The 23,334-nt window shown below is 35.8% G+C and overlaps 1 protein-coding gene across 1 annotated transcript in view; it reads right to left on the bottom strand.

Annotated features, from left to right (window-relative positions):
* The window catches only part of LOC135225790 (mucin-2-like), a 332,803-nt gene that overhangs the window by 88,466 nt on the left and 221,003 nt on the right, over positions 1 to 23,334 (bottom strand). The window contains 2 exon segments of the mRNA XM_064265270.1: positions 6,921 to 7,044; positions 20,027 to 20,111. Of these exon segments, the coding sequence (XP_064121340.1) occupies positions 6,921 to 7,044; positions 20,027 to 20,111 (209 nt within the window).

The following is a 23,334-nucleotide window of genomic DNA, read 5'->3' as shown; positions in this document are numbered from 1 at the left end:
ATAAGGTTTTCCTACTCCCCCAACAAGAACAACAACAACAACAACAAAGTAGTTTGTGGGCTTAATCCCCGAGTAAGAGAAAACGAGATCATAAACGACACAGCAGACGAATGTCCGGCACTTGCACAGAACCGGTACAAAAATGGTATGATTCAGTAGCAAAAGCCCTTCACTGGAGCCTGTGCAAGAAACACCAGCCACCTTGCATAATAAGTAGTACGAACAACAACCTGAGGGTGTGATACAAAATGATCAGACTAAGATCCTCGGGAACTATGGCATCAGAAAAGTTAGGGTGATACAAGCCAATGGACCAGACGTGATGTTGATTCACAAAACCAAGAAGAAGGTATCACTCACTGATGTCGCAATACCATGGGACACAAGAGTAGATGAGAAAGAGAGAAAAAATTTTATATGTACCAAGGCCTGAAAACAGAAATAAGAAGGATATAGGATATACCAGTAGAAGTTGTACCCATAATCACAGGAATACTAGGCACGATCCCAAGATTCCTGAAAGGAACCTGTAAAAACCAGATGCCGAAGTAGCTACAGGGCTCATGCAGAAAAGTGTGCTAATGGAAACAACGTGCATAGTGAGAAAAAAGATGGACTCCTAAGGCGGCAGGATGCAACACGGATCTCCACACTATAAAAACCACCCAGTCGAATTGGATGACTGTGCAAGACAGATATTATAGCATGTTTCAAAACTGAGATTGACAGAAATCCATAATGATACATTTAAAAATTGTTTTTTTTAGACATGAATGTCTTCAAAACCAAAATCCATCATGATAACAGTTTCATCGTAGTACATGACTCCGACTGGAAGAGAGTCCATATTTCCCACAAAGTAGGTCGAGTCTCCATACATCCAATTTTACTCGATGAAAATGTTCTGGGTTTCTAAATATGACACAGGAAAAAATAGGACCTCTTAAGAAATCATAAAATGCTTCATTTTCCGATTTCCTTTTTGGAAGATCAAGTCTTCTAGTTACTTGTACGAGATGATGGCACATAACGTAATGAAACAAATGGAAGTAGGAATAAATAAGCGAGGGGGAAGAAAAGAATCAGTAGTGAAATTCGTAAAAACTGTGATCTGTACAGTCTACGCAAAAAATAACTCATAAAATGCATGATACATTTGTATTCATTCTTCGCAGAAACACATCGGTGAAAATTCTGCGCCACTTAAAAATTCCCAAAAGACTCCAGTAATTCTGGGAGAAGTAGAAGGTAGAATGGAAGAAAACAGTTGCTTACGAATCCCAGTAACAGACTAAAGATGATGGCATACTTCCAACCCATCGTGTGACGTCATTCGACACGGGATTAATTAAACTATCAGTGATGCGTAAGATCCGACACAAATATTTTGATGCAGATCAGTGGCCCCGAGTTATCTCAGTGACGCTTTACTTATGTCGCAGACCTGCAAAGCGCTCCCGCCCAAACAATTTGCATTGCAACTGGCAATGCTTGTGAGAGTGAAATCAAGATATTTCTCTTCATGATTTCATACTTAAGAAAATACCAACTCAATGATTTTTTAAGGTTGTTACTACTAGGCGAATTAAATCCAAATGCTGCCTCACTCTCCCACAATGCAAAGTCAAGACAGGGTGAGAAGCTGCAACAAGCCGTCCGTCTTTTTAAAGACGAGCTGCAGCGTCGCATTGAAGGGACTCATTGCGAAAACAGGAGCCTCCATGGGCGCGCTGGCTCTACGTATGTCATGAGCACGGTTAACTAACAAGGACCGATGATATACAGTACAATTCCGATAAAAAACCAGGACCTGGAACCCCGCAGGTGCTGAGGAAGGGGAGGGGAGGGGAGGGAAGGGGAGGGGATTGTGGAGGTGGAGAGGGGAACCATTCAAAAGGGAAGAAGAGCGTCAGGAGGGAGGTGATGAGAGGAAGGAGGGAATGGGAAGTGATGAGGGGAAAGAGGAGGAGGAAAAGGGAGGGGGTGTGGGAGGAGGATGACTGACTGGAGAGTGGGAGGTGGCGGCGGTGGTGTTGAAGAATAAAGGGTAAACGGTATGGGTAAAGGCTGGGGGGGATGGTGGAGGCGGGGGGGAGAGGAAAAGAACAGCGAACGGGGAAGGAAGGGGTTAATATTGCGAGTGGTTTTAAAGTTGGACCACCCGCGCCCTTAGCCTAAGGCGGCGCGATATACCTCCGGCGGCGGCGGCAGCAGCAGTCATTTCATGGGCAGAAGCAGAATAGGCATCCTATCCTATCCTATCCTGCTGACGGCCAAGATGAGGGGGGTTTCCACGTCGATATCAACAACAAAGCTTCGAAGAACACACACACAAACAGAAGCCCCGATGCGATTTCAGTATGAGGGGACAGGAGGCTTGGCGGAGGAAAGGCTGGCGGTGTCTGGCGGACATTATTCCTCGTTCGCTTACCCAATTTCCCAACAATTAAGAGCTAATAAGCTATGCAACCCACAGCTCGGACGAGCATTTCATGCGGACAAATGCGCGGGAAATTCTTCTTTTATGTTCCTGGAGCAAACGTGAAGTATCCAGGTTGGTTAAATTGCCTCTTCCTCAGGATCCAACCACAAGCGCATTATCATCCGCAATAACCAGAAGAGTTCAGGACCAGAGGAAATGCGAAAAAAAAGTGAACATCCTGCGACGTGAAAATATCGTAGACCTAAATGCGATTTCCTGAATTCGATAAAAAAAAAAGGATTGTGGCACCTAAAAAAATTCTAAAACATTTTTAACAGGAAATATTGATAAACATAATAAAGACTACCAAAAACTATTGTAAAATATAATTCTAAAATAGGGCATGAAGAAATAACCGACAAAAACACCCCCAAAAAAAGAGCGATTTTTAAAGGAAGGCTCCAGAGGAATTCGAGTTGTCTGACAATCAATGCAAGGCAGAGAAGATGTAAAAATAGTCTCAATTTCTCATATACTAATTCATTACATCACAAATAAATGCATTTGCCCAAAGCCTTTGCTACACGAAATGGCTGACATTTCTTAATAGCTCTGTCAATCGGCAGTCCAACGGTAGGTAAAGGCTTGACCAGAATCACTGCTCTTCCGATCCATAATATCTGCTCTGGAGAAATCGGTCATCCTCTTCAAAGGACGCGGTTCAGTAACACATCCTTTCTTTCTTCGGCCCAACTTTGGTATTCTATTTCCGAATCTGTTATTCTGAACATCGTATAACCTTCCTCCTTCAAGAAGCAGACACCTCTCACGCTTTTCTAACAGTTACACCCAACCTTTCTTCGCGCTACATCCTTCCTTCTCCTCGTTTTCCTCGGAAGTGCGTCAGGAATGGCTATAAGGTTGTCTGGCACATTATCCTTTACCAATTGATGTATGCATGTGTGTGTAGTATTATATATACATATATATATATATATATATATATATATATATATATATATATATATATATATGAGAGAGAGAGAGAGAGAGAGAGAGAGAGAGAGAGAGAGAGAGAGAGAGAGAGAGAGAAATTTATTTCAGTCAAACACGTACTCATATGTCCATTAGTCCCATATATATATATATATATATATATATATATATATATATATATATATATATATATATATATATATACATATATATATATATATATATATAAATATATATATATATATATATATATATATATATATATATATATATATATATATATATATATATATATATATATATATATATAACAGGACCATGAAAACATTCTGGTTTAAAGCTAAGGAATAATATTTCGGTGGACTTACTTCCTCCCTTATCAAGCAGTGAATGGCAGATGGTAGAATCTTCACTAATAAAACAAGATAATAGGATCAATCTTTCCAATGGAGCCTGGTACTCTGACCAGATAGACAACATCTTTCTTAAGGCAACGATGAAGCGGATTAAGAAAATTAACAGAACCTATATATTTCATTAAGTAATGAATCTCCTCCTGTCATTCACTACTTGATAAGGGTGGAAGTAAGTCCAAAGCAGTGTAGTCCTTAGCTTTAAACCAGTGTTTTACTGGACCTTTTATACTTGAGACGTGTCCTGTTTTAACAGAAGAATATATATATATATAAATATTTCCCGGAAGCCCAATCCCAGAGTGTCTACAACCCCCAACGACCACCCTTTAGTGGAGACTTCACCAAATCCTTCAACATTATCCCCTTGAAATTTCCATTAATGACAAAAATTATACAGATTAACAAAGAGGTTGGAATCAAATTAATCAGAAATGAGGCTTTCCTTCGCTCGGTTAGGCACCAAGAAGAGAGTGAAATTACATCAAATTAAAACGTAATTGATCCCGACCGCTCTCTCTCTCTCTCTCTCTCTCTCTCCTGTTCTCCGATATTCTTCTCATATATTACATTTCAGATTTCGATGTCTTACAACGCTTTTTTTTTTTTTTTTTTTTTTTTTTTTTTTACTTTGCTAGTTTTGAGAGCATCACACTTCTCGAGAAATCATATGAATAAGGTTGTAACAGCGTCATCAGTTCCAGCTGCAACCTTTCTCAAACAAGTTTAAGAAGATTCTTCCATGATTGCCACATTTCCATTCACATTAAAACGCATAATTGTTAGACCTATTCATACACTATTTGAACCAGAGCTTTAGCGAGACAGTAGGGATGCTTATGTACTACTTTCGTTATTCTAGTTTACGACATAGATATGTTTTCATCATTTGTATGACCTTGTGCGTCTTAGCCGCGCCATCATGAATGAATAGGACCGATATTCCTGTGAGATTATCAATGATCAGGATTTGGTCAGGGTTCACGACTCGATGACACCTGCAACTTTATGATGAGGCATGCGTTTGGCTTTAAAGCAGACGGCTTTCTTATGAACACTCCAGATGACTCCGGGGCCATGTGGCAACCGGTTCAAGGCTGAGTTGCCAGCAATCATTTAATGAATCTCCAAAGCACTTTTAAGAAGCTTCCGAAGTGGTAAAGCGGAAGGGAGGGTGGACCGGTGGCGGACTGGGCGGGTTAGGGGGACTGGCCCCTCGTTTTCATCACTTCAAACTGTGCTAAAGTTAGCAGAGAGATGGCGGGGTATGTTCCCCCATATTTAAAGGAGACATGACGCTGAGATGGCAGGAGACTGGCAGGAAATGCGAAATAGGGGAAGTACAATATCTGCCATCAGCCGCATTTAAGAGATTAAGGAATCAATACGATCAATTTAATGAGAACCAAAGCGAGCACTTGTTTGACATGGAATCGTATACAGCAGACGCTTGTCAGTCTCACATTTTCTGTGACGCCGTTTCCATATACCAATATATCAATTTCTCTTTGAATGTTATACTTCCTTCTCTTGTACTTAGTAATGTAAAAGCTATGTAAGTAAAATGTAAAAATATCTCCGCTCAGAGAGAGAGAGAGAGAGAGAGAGAGAGAGAGAGAGAGAGAGAGAGAGATACGAAGCAAGTTTTATATCAAGACCTCATCACTTTTAACTCTGGTATGGATGTAAATGACAAAAGATCATCATGGAAAAGGACACTGACATCCCTTGCCTTAGGGCAGTCTCCGACGGAAATACTTATTGACCCAGTTTCCCTCGGGGGCATTCATGACGATAAGGATAAAAAGAGAATATTTGGAAAGTGAAAACGGAATTGGACTGTTACTACAATTAACTCCGTTAAGCACTGATCGAAATGAAAAAGAAGTTATGAGGAATCAGCTGAAAAAAATCTGAAAAACTCACAAAACAGAAGTAATTTGAGATTATTTTTTTCTGAATGATGGTATTTCAATGAAGAGAGTTAGTCAGATGTTTGGGAAAGCAAATTGCTCAGGGATCCTCACGAGGCCAAGGGACTGAAAACGACACCAGAAAACAACGAACTATAATAGTTTTCTCAGATGAAGAAAGAGGAGGAACGAGCGCATCAGAAGAAACACTCGTCTTGTACGAGAAATTCACGATTGCTTTAGCAAGTTTTCCAGTACCTTTGTGCGATTCTGAGGCAACAGGTCACAAATTCTTTCAACATAAAAAAAAAGAAAAAAAAAAGAGTGGCGGCTGTAGCTACATTTTACATTTCTGTAAAAAGTGACTAAGCAGCTAAGTGTGACCCACAGATCCACATCTTGTTACGGGAGGTGCCCTTGCACCTCTGAGTATTGTATATATACCCAGTGCAAATGCTTCAGGAAAAGACTTACACTTTTCAACTGATTTTACTTGGATAATAAGCATTTAAAGATATCAAACATTTTGACGATGACTTTTCCAGATTACCCGTACCAGACATTTGTTCCCTTTGTGTAACATCCTGAGGAAATAAATGTTACCGTCCAGATTTAAAATAATCTCTCTCCAACCTAGAAACAACAAATATCGTGACGTTAAAGCTGTTGAGAACACCCACTTTTGAAAATCTCACACATCGTTCCTGGTGGGGGTGAGACTGTGCACATCAGGGAAAATTATACAAATGAAGGACAACAAAGCCGAAAACCCGAACAGCATCCTTTCACAAATTTATTGGGACATGTGTCGTGTAACACCATCACTCGTTATCAACCACAGATCAAAAGATGATACCATCATAATGCTTAATAATACAAGGAACTGGTCACGAATTGACTGTAAACATGCTATGATGGCTATGAAGTGTAATCAAATCAATATTAAGATGAAGCGAAATAAAACTTTTTTAAAACAAACTTAAAATGGAAGTAGAATGTACAAATATATATATATATATATATATATATATATATATATATATATATATATATATATATATATATACTATTATATATATATATATATATATATATATATATATATATATATATATACGTAATAACTTGAAAACCACTAGTAAATGAAATAAAGAAGAGAAACCAAAGACTGCCTACCTCCTTGCTGGGACAGAGAACCAGGATGAAGAGCTTCACTTGCTTGCTGGTGCGCCCCATGTTGGCCGGGTGCTTCAGCCGGGCAATGGCGACGTGGCGACGCTGCAGCGAGGGCAAGTTGCCGCTGGAAAGCATAAACAAAGGTCAAACAGTGAGGTCAAATAGTAAAATAGGTCAAAGGTGGCTAATACTCTCACTCTTAACACAAAGGTTTCATGCATGTGTTAATCTCTTCAGTGCTTGATAACAGGCCTGCCTAGAATGACTTCATTTTCAAAAAGGATAATATCAGTTTTTTATGTCCAGCGTCGTCTGTCTTGTTTAATTTGTTTCGTTGAACCCTTACGAAAATCCACTGCTTTATTTCATATTTTCCTTGACCATCTTTCATATGACTGGCAGAAAGCAACAGTGGATGCACATTTAACGAAACGTCCATAAAGAAACCTTAAGTTATTTATTCTTTCGAATATCAGTTAAACTAACTGAATCCTACGATGTAATTTCTTCTTATTTTTCAAACTACCGAATTCCCTTTTAATCTGAATTTTCAAAATGAATCTTCTCACTTTTTCAAGAACTGTGCTTATCATAAAAGGCAGAGAACTGAGCTACTCTTAACTTTCAAGAATTTGGGGAAGTACTTATTTCTTTTCCCCAGTAAATGAGCGTCTGTTGAGAATTGTGAAATTTCTCTTAATCCATGTAGGATTCTGCATATCAATATGAAAAAAGTATCATTCACCATTAAATATGGCAGATGCAATATGTATGTATGTATGTATGTATGTATATATATATATATACACACACACACACACACATAAATATATATATATATATATATATATATATATATATATATTATATATATATATATATTACTAAATCCACGGTAGAAATGTAAGTGAAACAGGGACTTGGAAAAAGTATTTTCTTAGTATATTCTACAAACATTAACATATATATCATATATGTATATAATATATATGTAGCGTATAAATTATATATAATAATATATATATATATATATATGTATATATATATATATATATATATATATATATATATATATATATATATATATACATATATAAATTTTGGGCTTAGGACTCTGAACATTGTGGTTATTGATTTTGAAATAGTTATTTCGACAGGGAAGTGGGCTCCCACAGCATCATTAAAATAAGAAAAACATCACACGGTAAAATAAACTTCTTAACTTGATGGCTCATGTGTCATAATATATATATGTACACACACACACACACACACACACACACACACACACATATATATATATATATATATATATATATATATATATTATATGAAATTAACCGTCTTGATTGAATATCCCGTAAATGCTCTCTTCTTGAAATGCCTCCATCATTATTTTGTTCTTTAAAGAACTACTGGTCTTGCATGCTCTGTTGAATTCATGCACAGTCAAAATCAAAAGTCGGCCGACATTCACATCAGTAAGAGTATTACACTCTCAACACTGAAAGTACTGACCAAGGACCGTCACCTCACTCGATACTCCTGAGTAAACACGGCCGCATTTTAGACAACTCTTTTTACGCGTCTGCCTAATTTCTAGTTCCAATTTGTTCATAGGTTTACAGATGTTTTACTTTTGAATAACCGTCACTGTGTGTGTGTGTCTCTCTCTCTCTTTATTTTATATACAAAAATTTTTCCATCTTGGGAAAGTATTTAACTGCTGAATAGGGGGATGAACCCCTGCGCAAAAAATTATCTATGTGTATACACATGCACTTGCACACGCATATATGTCTGCATGGATGCATTTATGTATGTAGTGTAAATATGTATATATATATATATATATATATATATATATATATATATATATATTATACTATATATATATATATATGTTTGCGTGTGGCTGGGTGTTTGTATTTCTTTCTTAGGATTAATTTTCCTGAAAGAGGTTTGCATGATGCTTGCATTAAAAACGTGATTGAACGGCCTAACATAGATCCAGCATCAATCAAGAAGAAGTGTTCTCGAACCCAAATCCCTTAAGCCTTCCGTTTGTGTTCCTTGGTAGCGCTCTCTCTCTCTCTCTATCTCTCTCTCTCTCTCTCTCTCTCTCTGCGGCTATAAACGTTTTGACTAAAGCAGCAATGTCTTGAACTTGTCGATTACCATTTAAAAAGTCAGCTGTAAAGGTAAGTTATTCCATGGCCTCCGCTGCATATCACAGGAAGCCAAATATAACTTGTGCCCGAAGGGTTGACAGTGAGGGTGCTTCAAGTTTACGAGCTTACATTAGGAGGTCTTGCCTCTATCGTCAGATCTGCCAGACTGTTTTGCCAGTTATTATGGCTGATTTTGCTTCTAATGAGCAACGAAAATAGTACAAGGTCAGGCACGCAGGAATTGGATCGGATCTGAATTTAGGTGGATTCGTTGGCCTAAACAGCTGCAAGACTCGTCGTGAATGTCTCATGAATTCATCATCTTCATAAATCTTCATAATGGACATCCTGGGAGCCTCCGTTAGATTCTCGATTCGGAGAATGCGGTAAAAACTATTAGTTGGGAGCGGAAGGAACATAAACCTCCCTCTAAAGACGGGAAGTCATGCTCAAACATTATGTCAATTCCAAACGAAAAAATTTTCCTTCGTGAAAAAGTTTCAGTAAAACACTTCACTGATGAATGAAAGGGGCGCTTAGGACTATATATGTTAAACTCTAGTAAGGTGCAGGTCCTAACCCAAAATTTGGGTCACGCAAAAATGTACAGAAAGACTGCTTGATTGATTACCGTGATTCACTGAAGATGCGATGCAAATAGCCCTTTTTAAGGTAAATGTACTAGCTCTGACTGTCTGTCTAAGTAATATGGCAACATATAACGGGAGATGGGGAAAATTTACTTACATACACACACACACACACACACACAACATACATACTATATATATATATATATATATATATATATATATATATATATATATATATATATATATATATATATGATATACATACACAAAAATATACATACATTATATATTAGCCTTACAAGCATATTCAAGATAAAAGGTGATGAAAAAGAAAAAAGAACCAACATCCAGCGAAATCGGAGTTCATTCAGTGAGGCCAATAAAAATAGTCTGGACCAAGTCGGAACAAGCAATGTTTGTAGTTTCCTAACATTCCAAAAAGGCAGTTTTGAACGGTTCCAAATCACGAATTCCCACGATATATTTTTAAAGTTTTGGAAACCGATTCTAGATGTGAGAGCTCCAGGGTGTAGCAAGCTGTGTGGACGACCAAACGTCCAATCTCGCTGGCTCTCTCTCTCTCTCTCTCTCTCTCTCTCTCTCTCTCTCTCTCTCTCTCCACCTATTTCGGTTACTGTCGTCGCCGGAAGTGTATGGCTTTCGCTTGCAGTTCAAAGGTTAAATCAATAGCTTTATCGTAAAGCAATCGAATGCAAATTTTAATTGCCGCCAGCACGATAAACACTTCCGTTGTTTAATGCAACTCTCTCTCTCTCTCTCTCTCTGCCTATCCATCTGTCTATCAGTGGATCTCTCATCTCTTTTTTTTTCTCTCTCTCTCTCTATTTTTCTTACACTAATATTACAGCTATATACGTATATAAATATATATATATATATATATATATATATATATATATATAATATAGATATTAATCTTTATGAACACTAAGAAATGATAATGTAAAATCAGACCACAAGCAGGAAAATCTGAACAGAAGCAAAAAAATATATACATACATACATATATATATATATATATATATATATATATATATATATATATATATATATATATATATATATAGTAGATAGATAGATAGATATAGTATATTAATCTTGATGAACACGAAGAAATGATAATGTCAAATCAAACCACAAGCCGGAAAGTCTGAACAGAAGCAATAAAGTGGGGTTCAACCCGACTGTTTCGTCCTGCACCGGACCTTGCCGAGGGCAATTTGTAAGGAAGAGGTTCCAAAGTCCAAAATAAAAGTTTGCAAAAGCTTCAAGTATTTACAAACAACACTTGAAATATATAGAACTATACAAAATGTCAAAGGACACACTATCAAACAACAGTTTTTCAAAGGTAAACCATTCAAGAATGAATATACAATTAAAATAGCTTAAGTAAATTATATGGTCAGAAATAAAAACAAACACAAGCACACACAAATATAGTATTCATAGACATACACAAAAACACACACACACACATTTTTCATCCACAAAATTACCAACAACTAGAACTCCGCTTCCTAGCTTGTCAAGAGCCATGACTACACACACACACACACACACACACACACACAAGGAATCATCCTTCCTTTCTAGGTGTCAAGATGAACTTCCACTCAGGACGCGAGTTTAAAAAGGGAATACTAAGAGTTACGTATGTCATAAAAAGAATGCACGTTTGTGTCTTTGCGAGCTCGTGCATGCAAATGCATATTATGTTAAGCACCAGTTTCACTACGATTCTTGTTTTTCTTTTCTTTTCCGCTTTCCTGTCATTGGGAAGGAAGAAATATTCAAATACACGCGAAGTTTACATTTGAACTTAACCTCATTAAAAACGGCTTTAAATGTAGTGTTATACTCAGGAAATTGCGTGAAGCTTTCACACCGGTATTAGAATAAAAAAGAAATAAATAAATCATTGAATCAATTACGTATGCGTCAACAGTGCCAAATCCGCCTCTCTCTCTCTCTCTCTCTCTCTCTCTCTCTCTCTCTCTCTCTCTCTCTCTCTCTCTCTATGTCTGCTTTTTCAGCCTTCCTATAATCAGCGCAGGCAAACGGCTGGAAGGATTTATTCGTTGGACTGAAACCGTAACTACACTTAATTCGCAAGACAAACGCGCTTCCAGCGTTGACGATTTTCATTAACTTCGTCGTCGAAAATTTCCAGGAATTTTTAGAAATAAAGTTTGCCATTTCGAGTTAAAAATGAGTTCCTAAGTACTTTGTTTTTATGCATACTTTACAATTTTAATAAATTCCATGATTTTTGATAAATTCCATGACCAGAAAGTAATAAAGAGAAAATCGAGGATGGTGTCCATAAAGTACAGTCGAATCGTGAAAAAATCGCACACTTTTGGTTAAAAGCATCAAATTTGGTAAATTAGTAGGATTTACCATATTAAACAATATTAGCTATGGACCTAAGCGGAAAATTCAAAATGGTGGCCATTATCAAAATGGCCGCCATTTCGCATGATATATTACAACAAATTTTCTTGTGCATTTGTATTTTTAGGTCATGACTAGACCATGCATAAAACTTGGATACTTTTAGGTTTTTCAAGAGTACTATAGACATATACAATGGGGATTAAGCCTCTCTTTATTCATCATTTCCATCTAAGGATCCTTCTTTCCGTATTATAGTTAGGTGACTATTTTAAACTGATTTTCCAGCATGTTGAATACTGCATGCCATAACAGCACAATTATATTATTTTTATTTGGGTTAAAAGTATGAAACTTGGTACAGTGTTACATTACATCATTTAGAACTATTTCAGCTATGGACTCACCCTGAAAAAATCCAAAATGGTCTCCATTTTCAAAATGGCGGACAGTGGTTTGAAAAATTACTTTAGACTTGCAAGATGTGCCATTTTTCTGATGTACAGGAGTTGCATGAATAAATAAGCATTAGTTGAAATATATAGTGCATATATTCTTCTTAAATTGAAGGAAGGTATACAATTTGGGGCTTAATGAAAGACGGCAACCCATTTTAAACTCAAAAATTAGAATATTAAGTGATAATTTGTTAAACAAACGAACTAATATTTCGGGGCTATATCATATATCAATGTTATATGTGTAAATATGAATATATGTTCATGTATTCTTCTTATTTTGAAAGGAATTATACAATTTGGTTATTCAATAAAGGACTGCACAACCCATTTTGAACTGAAAAAGAAGAAATTCAAACAATGACATCTACCATAAACTAATATCTTATGATTATATCACATATCAATATTTTATACACACATACGCGCGCGCGCACACACACACATACACACACACACACACATATATATAGATATATATATATATATATATATATATATATATATATATATATTGTGTGTATTATTCTGACATTGAAGGAACTTATACAGTTTGGTTGTTCATTAAAGAACAGTAACTCATTATGAACTGAACCATAATAAACATATAAGTATTTTCAACAACAACAAAATAATAATAATATTTTAATATTGCATCACATATAAAATAATTTCATATACATATATATATGATATATATATATAAATATATATATATATATATATATAATATATATATATATATATATATATATAGATATATATATATAGATATATATAATATATAGAGATATTTATATATATTATATATCTATATATATATCTTATATATATATATAATATATATATATATATAATATATATAATATGATATATATAAATATATATATATATATATATATATAGTATTCTACGTAACTATGGAGGTGAACTTTGTCGGAAACTAGACTTACGTTATTTAACGTCAGTTTTTTTTTTTTTTTTTTTTTTTTTTTTTTTACTAACAACCGTAAAAGACATGAAATAGTGTAAGACCATATCCTTGGTAATATGTTAGTATGGAGTCCTACTAACATACCACAGAATACCAATTTGGATACGTGTGGGGTCAATCTCTGTTACCAAAACCAAACTTAGAAAATTCAAGCAACTGGGGATGCTGTAAAAATAGGTGACAGGAAGATGGGAACCATTTTGGAACTTCATTACCACAAGCATCGGACTGCTGCTCAGAACTAATAAAATGTAGCTGTAAGAGTGAAAATGGTTGTCGTGGAAGATGTCATTGTGTAAAGGAGGAGATGTTACGTACATTACAATGCAGATGTGTTGGTGACTGTGACGGAAATACGGTGACTAGTATTGGATCTGCCAAGTAAATGCTATGTACAAATTTATGTATACTGTACACATATGACATTGATATTCTTTTTGTGTTGAAAGTGATTATTTAAGTTTATTATATTTCAATTCAAAATGAATTGCCGTGCCTTTCATGAAAGTTCTTTGTCATATATATATATATATATATATATATATATATATATACTATATATATATATATATATATATTGCTAGTGATATATATAGTCCTAAGATATCGGTTTTCTTATGTAAGAATTATTAGTAAAATTTCTTATTTTTCAGTTAAAATTGAGTTGCAGTCCTTTAATGAATAACCATATTATATATTTCTTTAAAGTTTAAGAAGATACATACATAATATCCTAGATACATATAGCCTTAATATGTTAGTTCGTTTATATCACGAATCATTTCTTAAATTTTCCTATTTTTCAGTTTAAAATGGGTTACCATCCTCTAATAAGCCACCAGTAATAAGCCTGCTGATAAATAATATATATATGTATATAAAACATTGATATGTGATGTAATATTAAAAATATGATTAATTTTTTGTTGGTTTAAAAATAGTTAAATAAGTTTCTTATGGTTCAGTTTCAAAATGAGTTACTGTCCTTTCTTGATTAACCAAATTATGTTCCCTCAAAGTGAGAATTATACATACATACATACATACACTACATACATACATACATACAGACATACATACATATATATATATATATATATATATATATATCTATATATAGTATATATATATAATATATATATATATATATATATATATATATATAGATATATATATATATATATCTATATATATATATATATATATATATATATATATATATATATGTATGTCTGTGTATGTGTGCGTGTGTATTTATAAAATATTGATATGTGATATAATCTTAAGATATTAGTTTATGGCGGAAGTCATTATTTGAATTTTTTTTTCAGTTCAAAATGGGTTGTGCAGTCCTTTATTGAATAACCCAAATTGTATAATTCCTTTCAAATAAGAAGAATACATGAACATATATTCACATTTACACATATAATATTGATATATGATATAGCCTCGAAATATTAGTTCGTTTGTGTAACAAATTATCTAATTTTTGAGTTTAAAATGGGTTGCCGTCTTTTAAGCCCCAAAATTGTATACCTTTCTTCAATTTAAGAAGAATATATGGCTATATATTTCAACTAATGCTTATTTATTCATGAAACTCCTGTACCCAGAAAACTGAAACATCTTGCGAGTCTAAGTCATTTTTCAAATCACAGTCCGCCATCTTGTAAATAGTTGAAAATGATGTAATGTTACACTGTAACAACTTTCATACTTTTAACCCAATGTGGGCGATTTGCCCCAAAATCTGCACGATCGACTGGACTAATAGACATATTCTCCTATAAACCACCAGTCATCGAGGACTTGGCTGTCGATACCTACAACCCAAAGCTCTGTTGTAAAGGAATGCTATCCGTTGGAAAGCTTCGTATGTCCTTGAAAGCATTTCAGTCAGTCAAAAGGTCTTTACATGGAGTTATTAATTCAGACAGGGTATTACTAGAAGCTTTCTGAGAAACAACTTCAAACGAACTGAAGCCACGAAAACCGCTTCTGGATAAAGAAAGCCGAACCGCAAAATCGTTGACACAAATGGAAGAGTTTCATGTATCTCCGCTCCGAGGTGAGCGCGCACACCTACCGGATGCATGCGTAAGGTAGCACGGCAGAAACTGCACATAACCCCTTAAAGCTTTTTTTTTTTTTAACCTGCTTCTTATTATTTTGAGATGCAAGTAATCGATTTTTGCTTGCTGGATGTGTTGTTCCCTCCCTTGAACATTCCGAGAAATTCAAAACGGCGGCCGAAATGGCTGCCGGCCATGTGTACTTTGCAGTTACAAATTCAATTAGAAAGATTATTTTGGTGTCTGAACCTAGGTTTTCGGAATGAGGAATCATATGGATCCACAGCAAATGCATAGAATCACTTTTTATGAGCAATCTGCCATTAGGTTTACATTTATTTGTGCAAATATTACATATTTCTGGAAAAAAAAATTATTATATATATATATATATATATATATATATATATATATATATATATATATAATTATATATTTATATATATATATATATATATATATATTATAATCTGCCTAGCAGATTGATCTGTAAAATAGTTGAATTTTCAATGTTTCTTGGCTCTAAATATAATCTGTCGAATTATATAAAGCCCAGTTTATTTTCAGGCCATGCCAAGAAAGCAAGCCAGGAAGTGATCGCATATTGTCTATCATTAAAGTACGTTTGGTGCACGGAGGCCATTTTCTTTCAGAACTGCAACATCTTTTACAAGAAGACCCTAATCTTGTATTTTATCACAAAAATTGCCCACCGCGTATGTCACTGTATCAAACATTCCAAGTATGAAAAGAAAATTTTAAATAATTTTTCTGTGACTTGCTACTATGATGGAATGCGACGCTATCGAAAATCAAAAGACTTGTCCAGTTAAGCATGTGGGTGGCCTTCACCAACAGTAGCTGATAACTTTGACCTGGATCTGCACACACCTAATGGAAAATCTGCTACTGATTCATTGGCCATATACAAACATATACAAACATATCGCTTACCAAGTTTATTCATTTGAAAGTGAGGTGGGAGAATTCGAGAGAATCACTTAGCAATGTATGTTGCAACCACCTCCGGATGATGAGTTTGTCTTTACTTATTACAAAGGAGAAAAGAAATCTGCATTTTACTGAACGGAATTTAACACGGAGTTTGACAACTAAGTGTGTTTTATTCAACGTGCCGTTATCATTTCAGGTAAAGTGTCTTTTAGTTCCTTCGGACGTAGCACCCTGCCACTCTCTGCCTATGGGGAGATGATCAACGCGGCAAAGCACTTCATTTTGGCATGATATAACATGAGTCACAGTCAGAACCTAACACAACCTTGACAGGAATGTGGAAAGCCAGAATGGCGAAGTCTTTGAAGCGCAGAGCCCCCAAAGCTTCGCTCACTTCCAACATGTAAGACTGGGAAATGCTTATGTGACTTATCTTGCACACTATTTTGCTCTTGTAAAGATGATTTACGTTGTCACAGAAATTTTGCAAGTTCAATTCTTGGTGGTGATCAATTTAATAATGTATAAGATTTCATAGGAAATTGTAGAGTGTTTGAGAATACTGACACCGTGCAGTTTATTCCCATATTAGTTAATGTATAAATTTATTACAGAAGATTTCATGACGAGTCATATTTTCCACTGAGATTGATTTCGTTAAATCATGTTCCATTTGCCACCAGATAGGCAGGTTTATAAATTAACAGCTAAGCTTATCCGATATAGAAAATAACATTTAAAATCTGTCTAAATAATAAGTGGCACGTTGACTATAAACTATATATGTGCATATATATGTATGTATACACACACACACACATATATATATATATATATATATATATATATATATATATATGTGTGTGTGTGTGTGTGTATATATATATATATATATATATATATATATATATATATATATATATATATATATATGATCCATTTACATCCCGTATTGCATATTGTAATTCAGTTTACAGATTTTTTCTTGTACACAACGAACGAGTGGTTTTAAGCTGTTAGTTTTAGCTCCATTGGATTCCTCATACCCAAAAATCTAAGTTGAGACAACTTGCAAAGCGCACATGGCTGGTGGCCATTACGGCTGCCATTTTGAATTTCTCGGAATGCTCAAGGGTGGGAGAACACATCCGGTAAAAATAGATCACTTGCGACCCAAGTAATAGGAATCAGGTGAAAGAAATGTTTTAACAAACAATATACTAAGGAGTTATGTCAAAAATGGCCGTTTTCCTGCCGAACTAAGGCGCGGGGGGAGGCGCCCTGGCTTGGGCAAGGTCTTGGGACCTTCGGTTTGGGAAGGTTGAGGTGAATCAGTTGTTAGGTCAGTGTCTCCTGCCAAATTAGTAATGCATCGGAAGTAATTCACTCTGTTCACTTTTGGTATGAATTCTGCACCTCTTTTCTCTTCAGCATCTGCTGCTGTTCTTTTCATTGAGAAGTTACAGTCTGGTCAAAGTGAACATCTCATTGATTCGCTACTAAGTAAAGATTTACACATATTTTATAGTGTCACAAAGAAAACACAACGTTTAAAAATGCACAGAATAAGCAGAATCCTTTTTATTAAGCTCTTCATACTTTTTTTTTTTTTTTTTTTTTTTTTTACAAAAGTGCATTTTGTACCAGAAGTTGGTATGCAAAAATGAACGATATGTGGCTTGTCTTGAGTGTGATATTCAAGTTGCCTCGCCGACTTCTCCAAGAACTACGTTGTCCAATTAGAGTCATGAAGTGGTGCTGCTTCCGGACCCCAGTAACTAATATCAAAGTATTGGCCGCGAATTCTGCTCACACCCGTTTTCACCCAAAGGTCTTCATGCCACACCTACACTCATCCAATATCCTTTCATTTCTTCTCTTTCCTCCCACACACACACACACACACACAAGTACATCCTCGTCTCTTCTGTCGTTCTCGGACTTTGTGTGGTCAAGAACGTCCGAATACCCCTAAAACCCCTTCCTGGGGTGAAAATCCCAAAGAAAATAAGAAGTTCGATGGAAACTTGGTGTGTTTTATGGCTGGGAAAAAGTTTGTTTCCAAGCTATTTAGAGCGACCAGTGAACGACGCTATTTGGGATAGACAAAAGGATGGGTGGTGAGGCCAGAATAGGCCGTCCAGGTACGGGCGAGGAGGTAGGAAGTGGGATGGAGAAACGGAGGCGGAGGAGGAGAAGAGGTGACTCTTCTACGAGAGTGGAAGGGAGATGGCAAGTAGGCGGAGAGCAACAGGACTGGCAACGGATTGAGAAAGGTCAGGATGAAATGACTGTGGTTAGGGCAGAAGGAAAGGCATCAGGGAGGTAGGAGAACAAAGGCAGCACGGGAGGGGCCAGAGGGCGTGGACGCATAAAGGATGAATGGACAGATAAGGGAGAGGAGATCAACGAAGGGTAGAAGACTGGAGTAATGAGGGATTCTACAGAATCGACCAGAAGAAAACGACTCGGTTGGGAAACGAAGACAAAATATCACCCGAAAAGTCGTCCAGTGGCATTGAGGACGAATTTGTTAGGAAAACTTAAGCACGAGATGATCTTTTGGAACCAATAAAACTTAATACCAGGACAAAATGAAAAACAGGAAATGAGAGAAAAGTAAAAGCGTTCAGAATTAATAATCAAAGGGTGAAATAGCTTATTTCATAGGCAATCATAATTTTCCAGAACATACACGCACACAAATCTTCAGTTTGTCGGCTTCTTTCAAAAATCTACCGCTCACCAGCGGCGCTTACGGAACATTCCGGTCCTTCCTGGACAACATTATCAGGTCGAGATATTCCCTCTTCATTCCAGCTTGCGTCAACCCTTGCACTGCTTTGACAACTGTTAACTAGAGAACGATATTTTTGATTTATTTTTAATTATTTGTCAATCCCTCTTCTTGCAGAGGTCTTCGGCCATTGACCAAACTTTCGTAATTACTCATTATTAACAATACAGATGTAGTGAGTGCACTTGTGTATTCAGAAAGTGCTCACTGACAGCAGCATTGCAATGAAAATCCTGCAAAAAAGTTTCAGATGGTTGACAGGATGATTTATTTCATTGCAAAATAACATTCTTCAAAAATACTCTTCAATTGAAAACAACAATTGGCCTCATTTCATTGAATTAGTTATACTTCCACTTCACTTTTTCATAAAAACATACTGTTAAATATATATACCTAATGCAAGGAGCACTCATTACAATATAACGTCATAATAACTTGTCAAAAACACATACAATAATCCCCCCCTCTCAATATTCAATGATGAATTTACGCATGAGACAACATGCAATTTTGTTGCATCTCTGTACAATAAAAAAGACACACTGACACAAAGGAACTACATACTCCAAAAGACAGTGTACAGGAACGCACGTTCACTCGTGCGGACCTGCAACTTAAGAACGAAAGATCTCCTCCTACTTACAGGGCACAAATCCACGACTGATCGTAGTCGAAACTTCCATTTTCTGAGCTGGCTGTACCCTGGATCGTCCGCGCTAACAGGTGCACTGAAAAAAACCAACGAAAAATTAAGATTATTTCAACTCTGACAAACAGCGCTAATAGGCACACATTCGAGGTTGCATGAATAGATGAAAATTGTGCATTTAAAAAAATATCGGAACTGGAACTATCAACAATAAAAGTAATATATTTCGAAAAAGAAAATAATTGATTTGCATAAAAGCGAAGCCGTCGACGATGTCGTTAGACAGCCTGATACAATTCATAGTTGTAATACATATTATACATACATAGACGAGCACACGCACGCACACATTATATATATAATATATATATATATATATATATATATATATATATATATATATATATATATATATATAATGAATGTGTGTGCGCGTGTGTGTATATGTGATCCACGAAAAGCTGTGCGTATGCATAAATCCTACATTCTCAGATTACAAGTTCAAGAAGTGCGTAATATAAGCTCCTAAAAGCCATTCGATAAAAGTGGAGCGTGAGAGATAATATATACAAAATTATTCTGCATAGTATTGAAATCTGTTTTGCAATCAACCACAATACTGTTTAGTCAGCGGCAGCGACAAAGCTTCCAAAAAAAAAGAAAAAGAAAACAGAATAAATAATTGATAAGAACTTGAGGAAGATTAAATGTTTACTGGAAACAGATAAACTATTATCTAAGCAAATAAACAAGAACTTTATAAAATTATTTATAAAAATATGTAATTCTATATTTAAGTTTTAAGGGCGTTTGTACACTTCACACACTGTTTATGCTCAGATAACTATATATATATATATATATATTATATATATATATATATTTTATATATATATATATATATATATATATTATATACATAAATATTATATATAATGAGCTACAAATGTCCTTTAATATCTAATTCGCTCTACCTCGGAATTAATATATTTTCATACATATTTAACCGAAGAGGAATTTTTTAGTCGATAAGAGAATTGACGGCTCACGGGCGCGACGACAAAATCTCTTATCAACTAAAAAAATTCCCCTTCGATTAAACATATATGAAAATATATTAATTACGAGGTAGAGCGAATTAGATATTAAAGGACATTTGTAGCTCGATGTTTGTATATGAATCACGGGTAATGTGATATGATTTATATATATATATATATATACATATATATATGTATATATATATATATATATATCATATATATATATATATATATATATATATATATATATATATATATATATATATATATATTATATGGAAATGAATACATGGAAACGTGTTTCACAGAAATAAATTTCTGACTAACCACGGACCGAATCCCAATCTTTCGAGTGAGATTCCAGGGCATCAGCAATTCGGACAAAAAGGTCATATGAGGAGTTGGAACATGAGTACTGCGTACCTGAGGTATTTTGCGGGCATTGGACTAGGGCCCAACATACCAAAAAATTTTACACGACTTACCCCAATCACTGAGATATGGTGGAAATGAAAACATTGCATCCGAATTGCTAATGCCCCGGGGTTTGGTCCCGTGATGAGTCAGAATTTTATATATGTGAAACACATTTCCACGCGTTCCTTTCTATCATATCTCACAGCGAAGGGGTAAGTCGAATGAGATAGCAATTTGAGCGCTGTGGCTTGGGGAGTTGAGAAAAATTCGCTAGTATGTTGGACCCTGTATAGCCGCCTGCCTGGGAAGATAATTCCCAAGATATAGTGTACTATACTCGTATTTTTTCCATCTGTCCACCAGCATGTGGTGTTTGCGTATGGTAACACTGCGTCCCGGGCTTTAGATAGTTACATTCAGCTTACATTCAACAATAATAACAATATCCTATTTCGAATATTAATGGTGTAATTCACATACAGTAAATTATTAAAACACTTTTCAGTTGCAAATGTACACCCAAATATCCTTTTATTTACCTAAAACTTAAACATAGCGTAGCTATCTAAAGCCCGGAACGCAGTGCTACCATACGCAAACACCACAGGCGGGTGGACAGATGGAAAAAAACAGAGTATAGTATTGCACCCGCCCTGGCATTTTTCCCCATGCCTCTAGGTTAAGTTGGGTTAAGTTGGGTTGGGTTAGGTTATCAATGATAATATACATACGAAGGGGGTAACATGGGTGTAGGAAACACAATGAGATTAATTTCAAGAAGAATTTATGGTTAGTTTTTGAGATATGGCGTCCCGCTTTTTTCAGGGAAGGTCTCCCATACTCAGTTACAGTTCGGGAATATGCGCCTGGGGAAAACCTCAGGTAGGTACGCAGAAAGTTCCAACTCCTTTTATAACCTTTGCGTCGGAATTCCTATTACTTGCTTGTATGGTGTTTTTACGTTGCACGGAACCAGTGGTTATTCAGCAACGGGACCAACGGCTTTACGTGGCTTCCGAACCACGTCAAGAGCGAACTTCTATCACCAGAAATACACATCTCTAACCCCTCAGTGGAATGGCCGAGAATCGAACTCGCGGCCACCGAGGTGATAGGCAAAGACCATACCAACCACACCACAGAGGGGAATTGCTATTGCCCTGGATTCTCACTCGAAAGACCGGCTTTGGTCTCGTGGCGAGTCAGAAAAAACTATATGTATGTGAATATATATAATTTGCCACATTTCAATAAGCATAATACAGTGAAAAGGGATGAAATAATTATTTACAAAATGCTATTTACAAAACAGAGATTATTAATTGGAAAAAACCGTTCCATCTACTCATACCAAACACAAAAACCTAGTTTGAACATTCTAAGTGCTCCTGGGTTTTTCTTTTCATACACGTAGTCCAGCGGGACGATAAAGGCAACGAACGCTCTTACGGAGCTCATTTCTGTGGAATGAAAATCGTTAACAGCGACAGAGAAAAGGTTACTTTCAAAATTTTGGCCAGACGTGTGCCTGCTCGTATGAGAATCTGTGGGTATCTCTGAAACCAAACAGCAAAACGTACATATATATCTAAGGAACCGAAGAGCACATACAGCTACAAAAATGAAAGGGAAAGTCTTTGTTTTAACCTGTCACGGGATAGACGCTGATTTTTATGTTTGCGCGCAGACCGAAGTGGCCCTTCCATCTTGGTAAAACCTTAATGACCAAAAAGAGGCATTTCCGACAAAACCGTTTTTTCTCCTCATCCTGTTTTCTACCCAAGGAGACGTCTGGATTTCTCTTCCCAATTCCGGGAGGCCGAGTTTCGTCTATTCTTTACA

Source organism: Macrobrachium nipponense, chromosome 13 (genome assembly GCF_015104395.2).
Source record: "Macrobrachium nipponense isolate FS-2020 chromosome 13, ASM1510439v2, whole genome shotgun sequence".
NCBI lineage: Eukaryota > Metazoa > Arthropoda > Malacostraca > Decapoda > Palaemonidae > Macrobrachium > Macrobrachium nipponense.
This window is presented reverse-complemented; position numbering and strand designations above follow the sequence as displayed.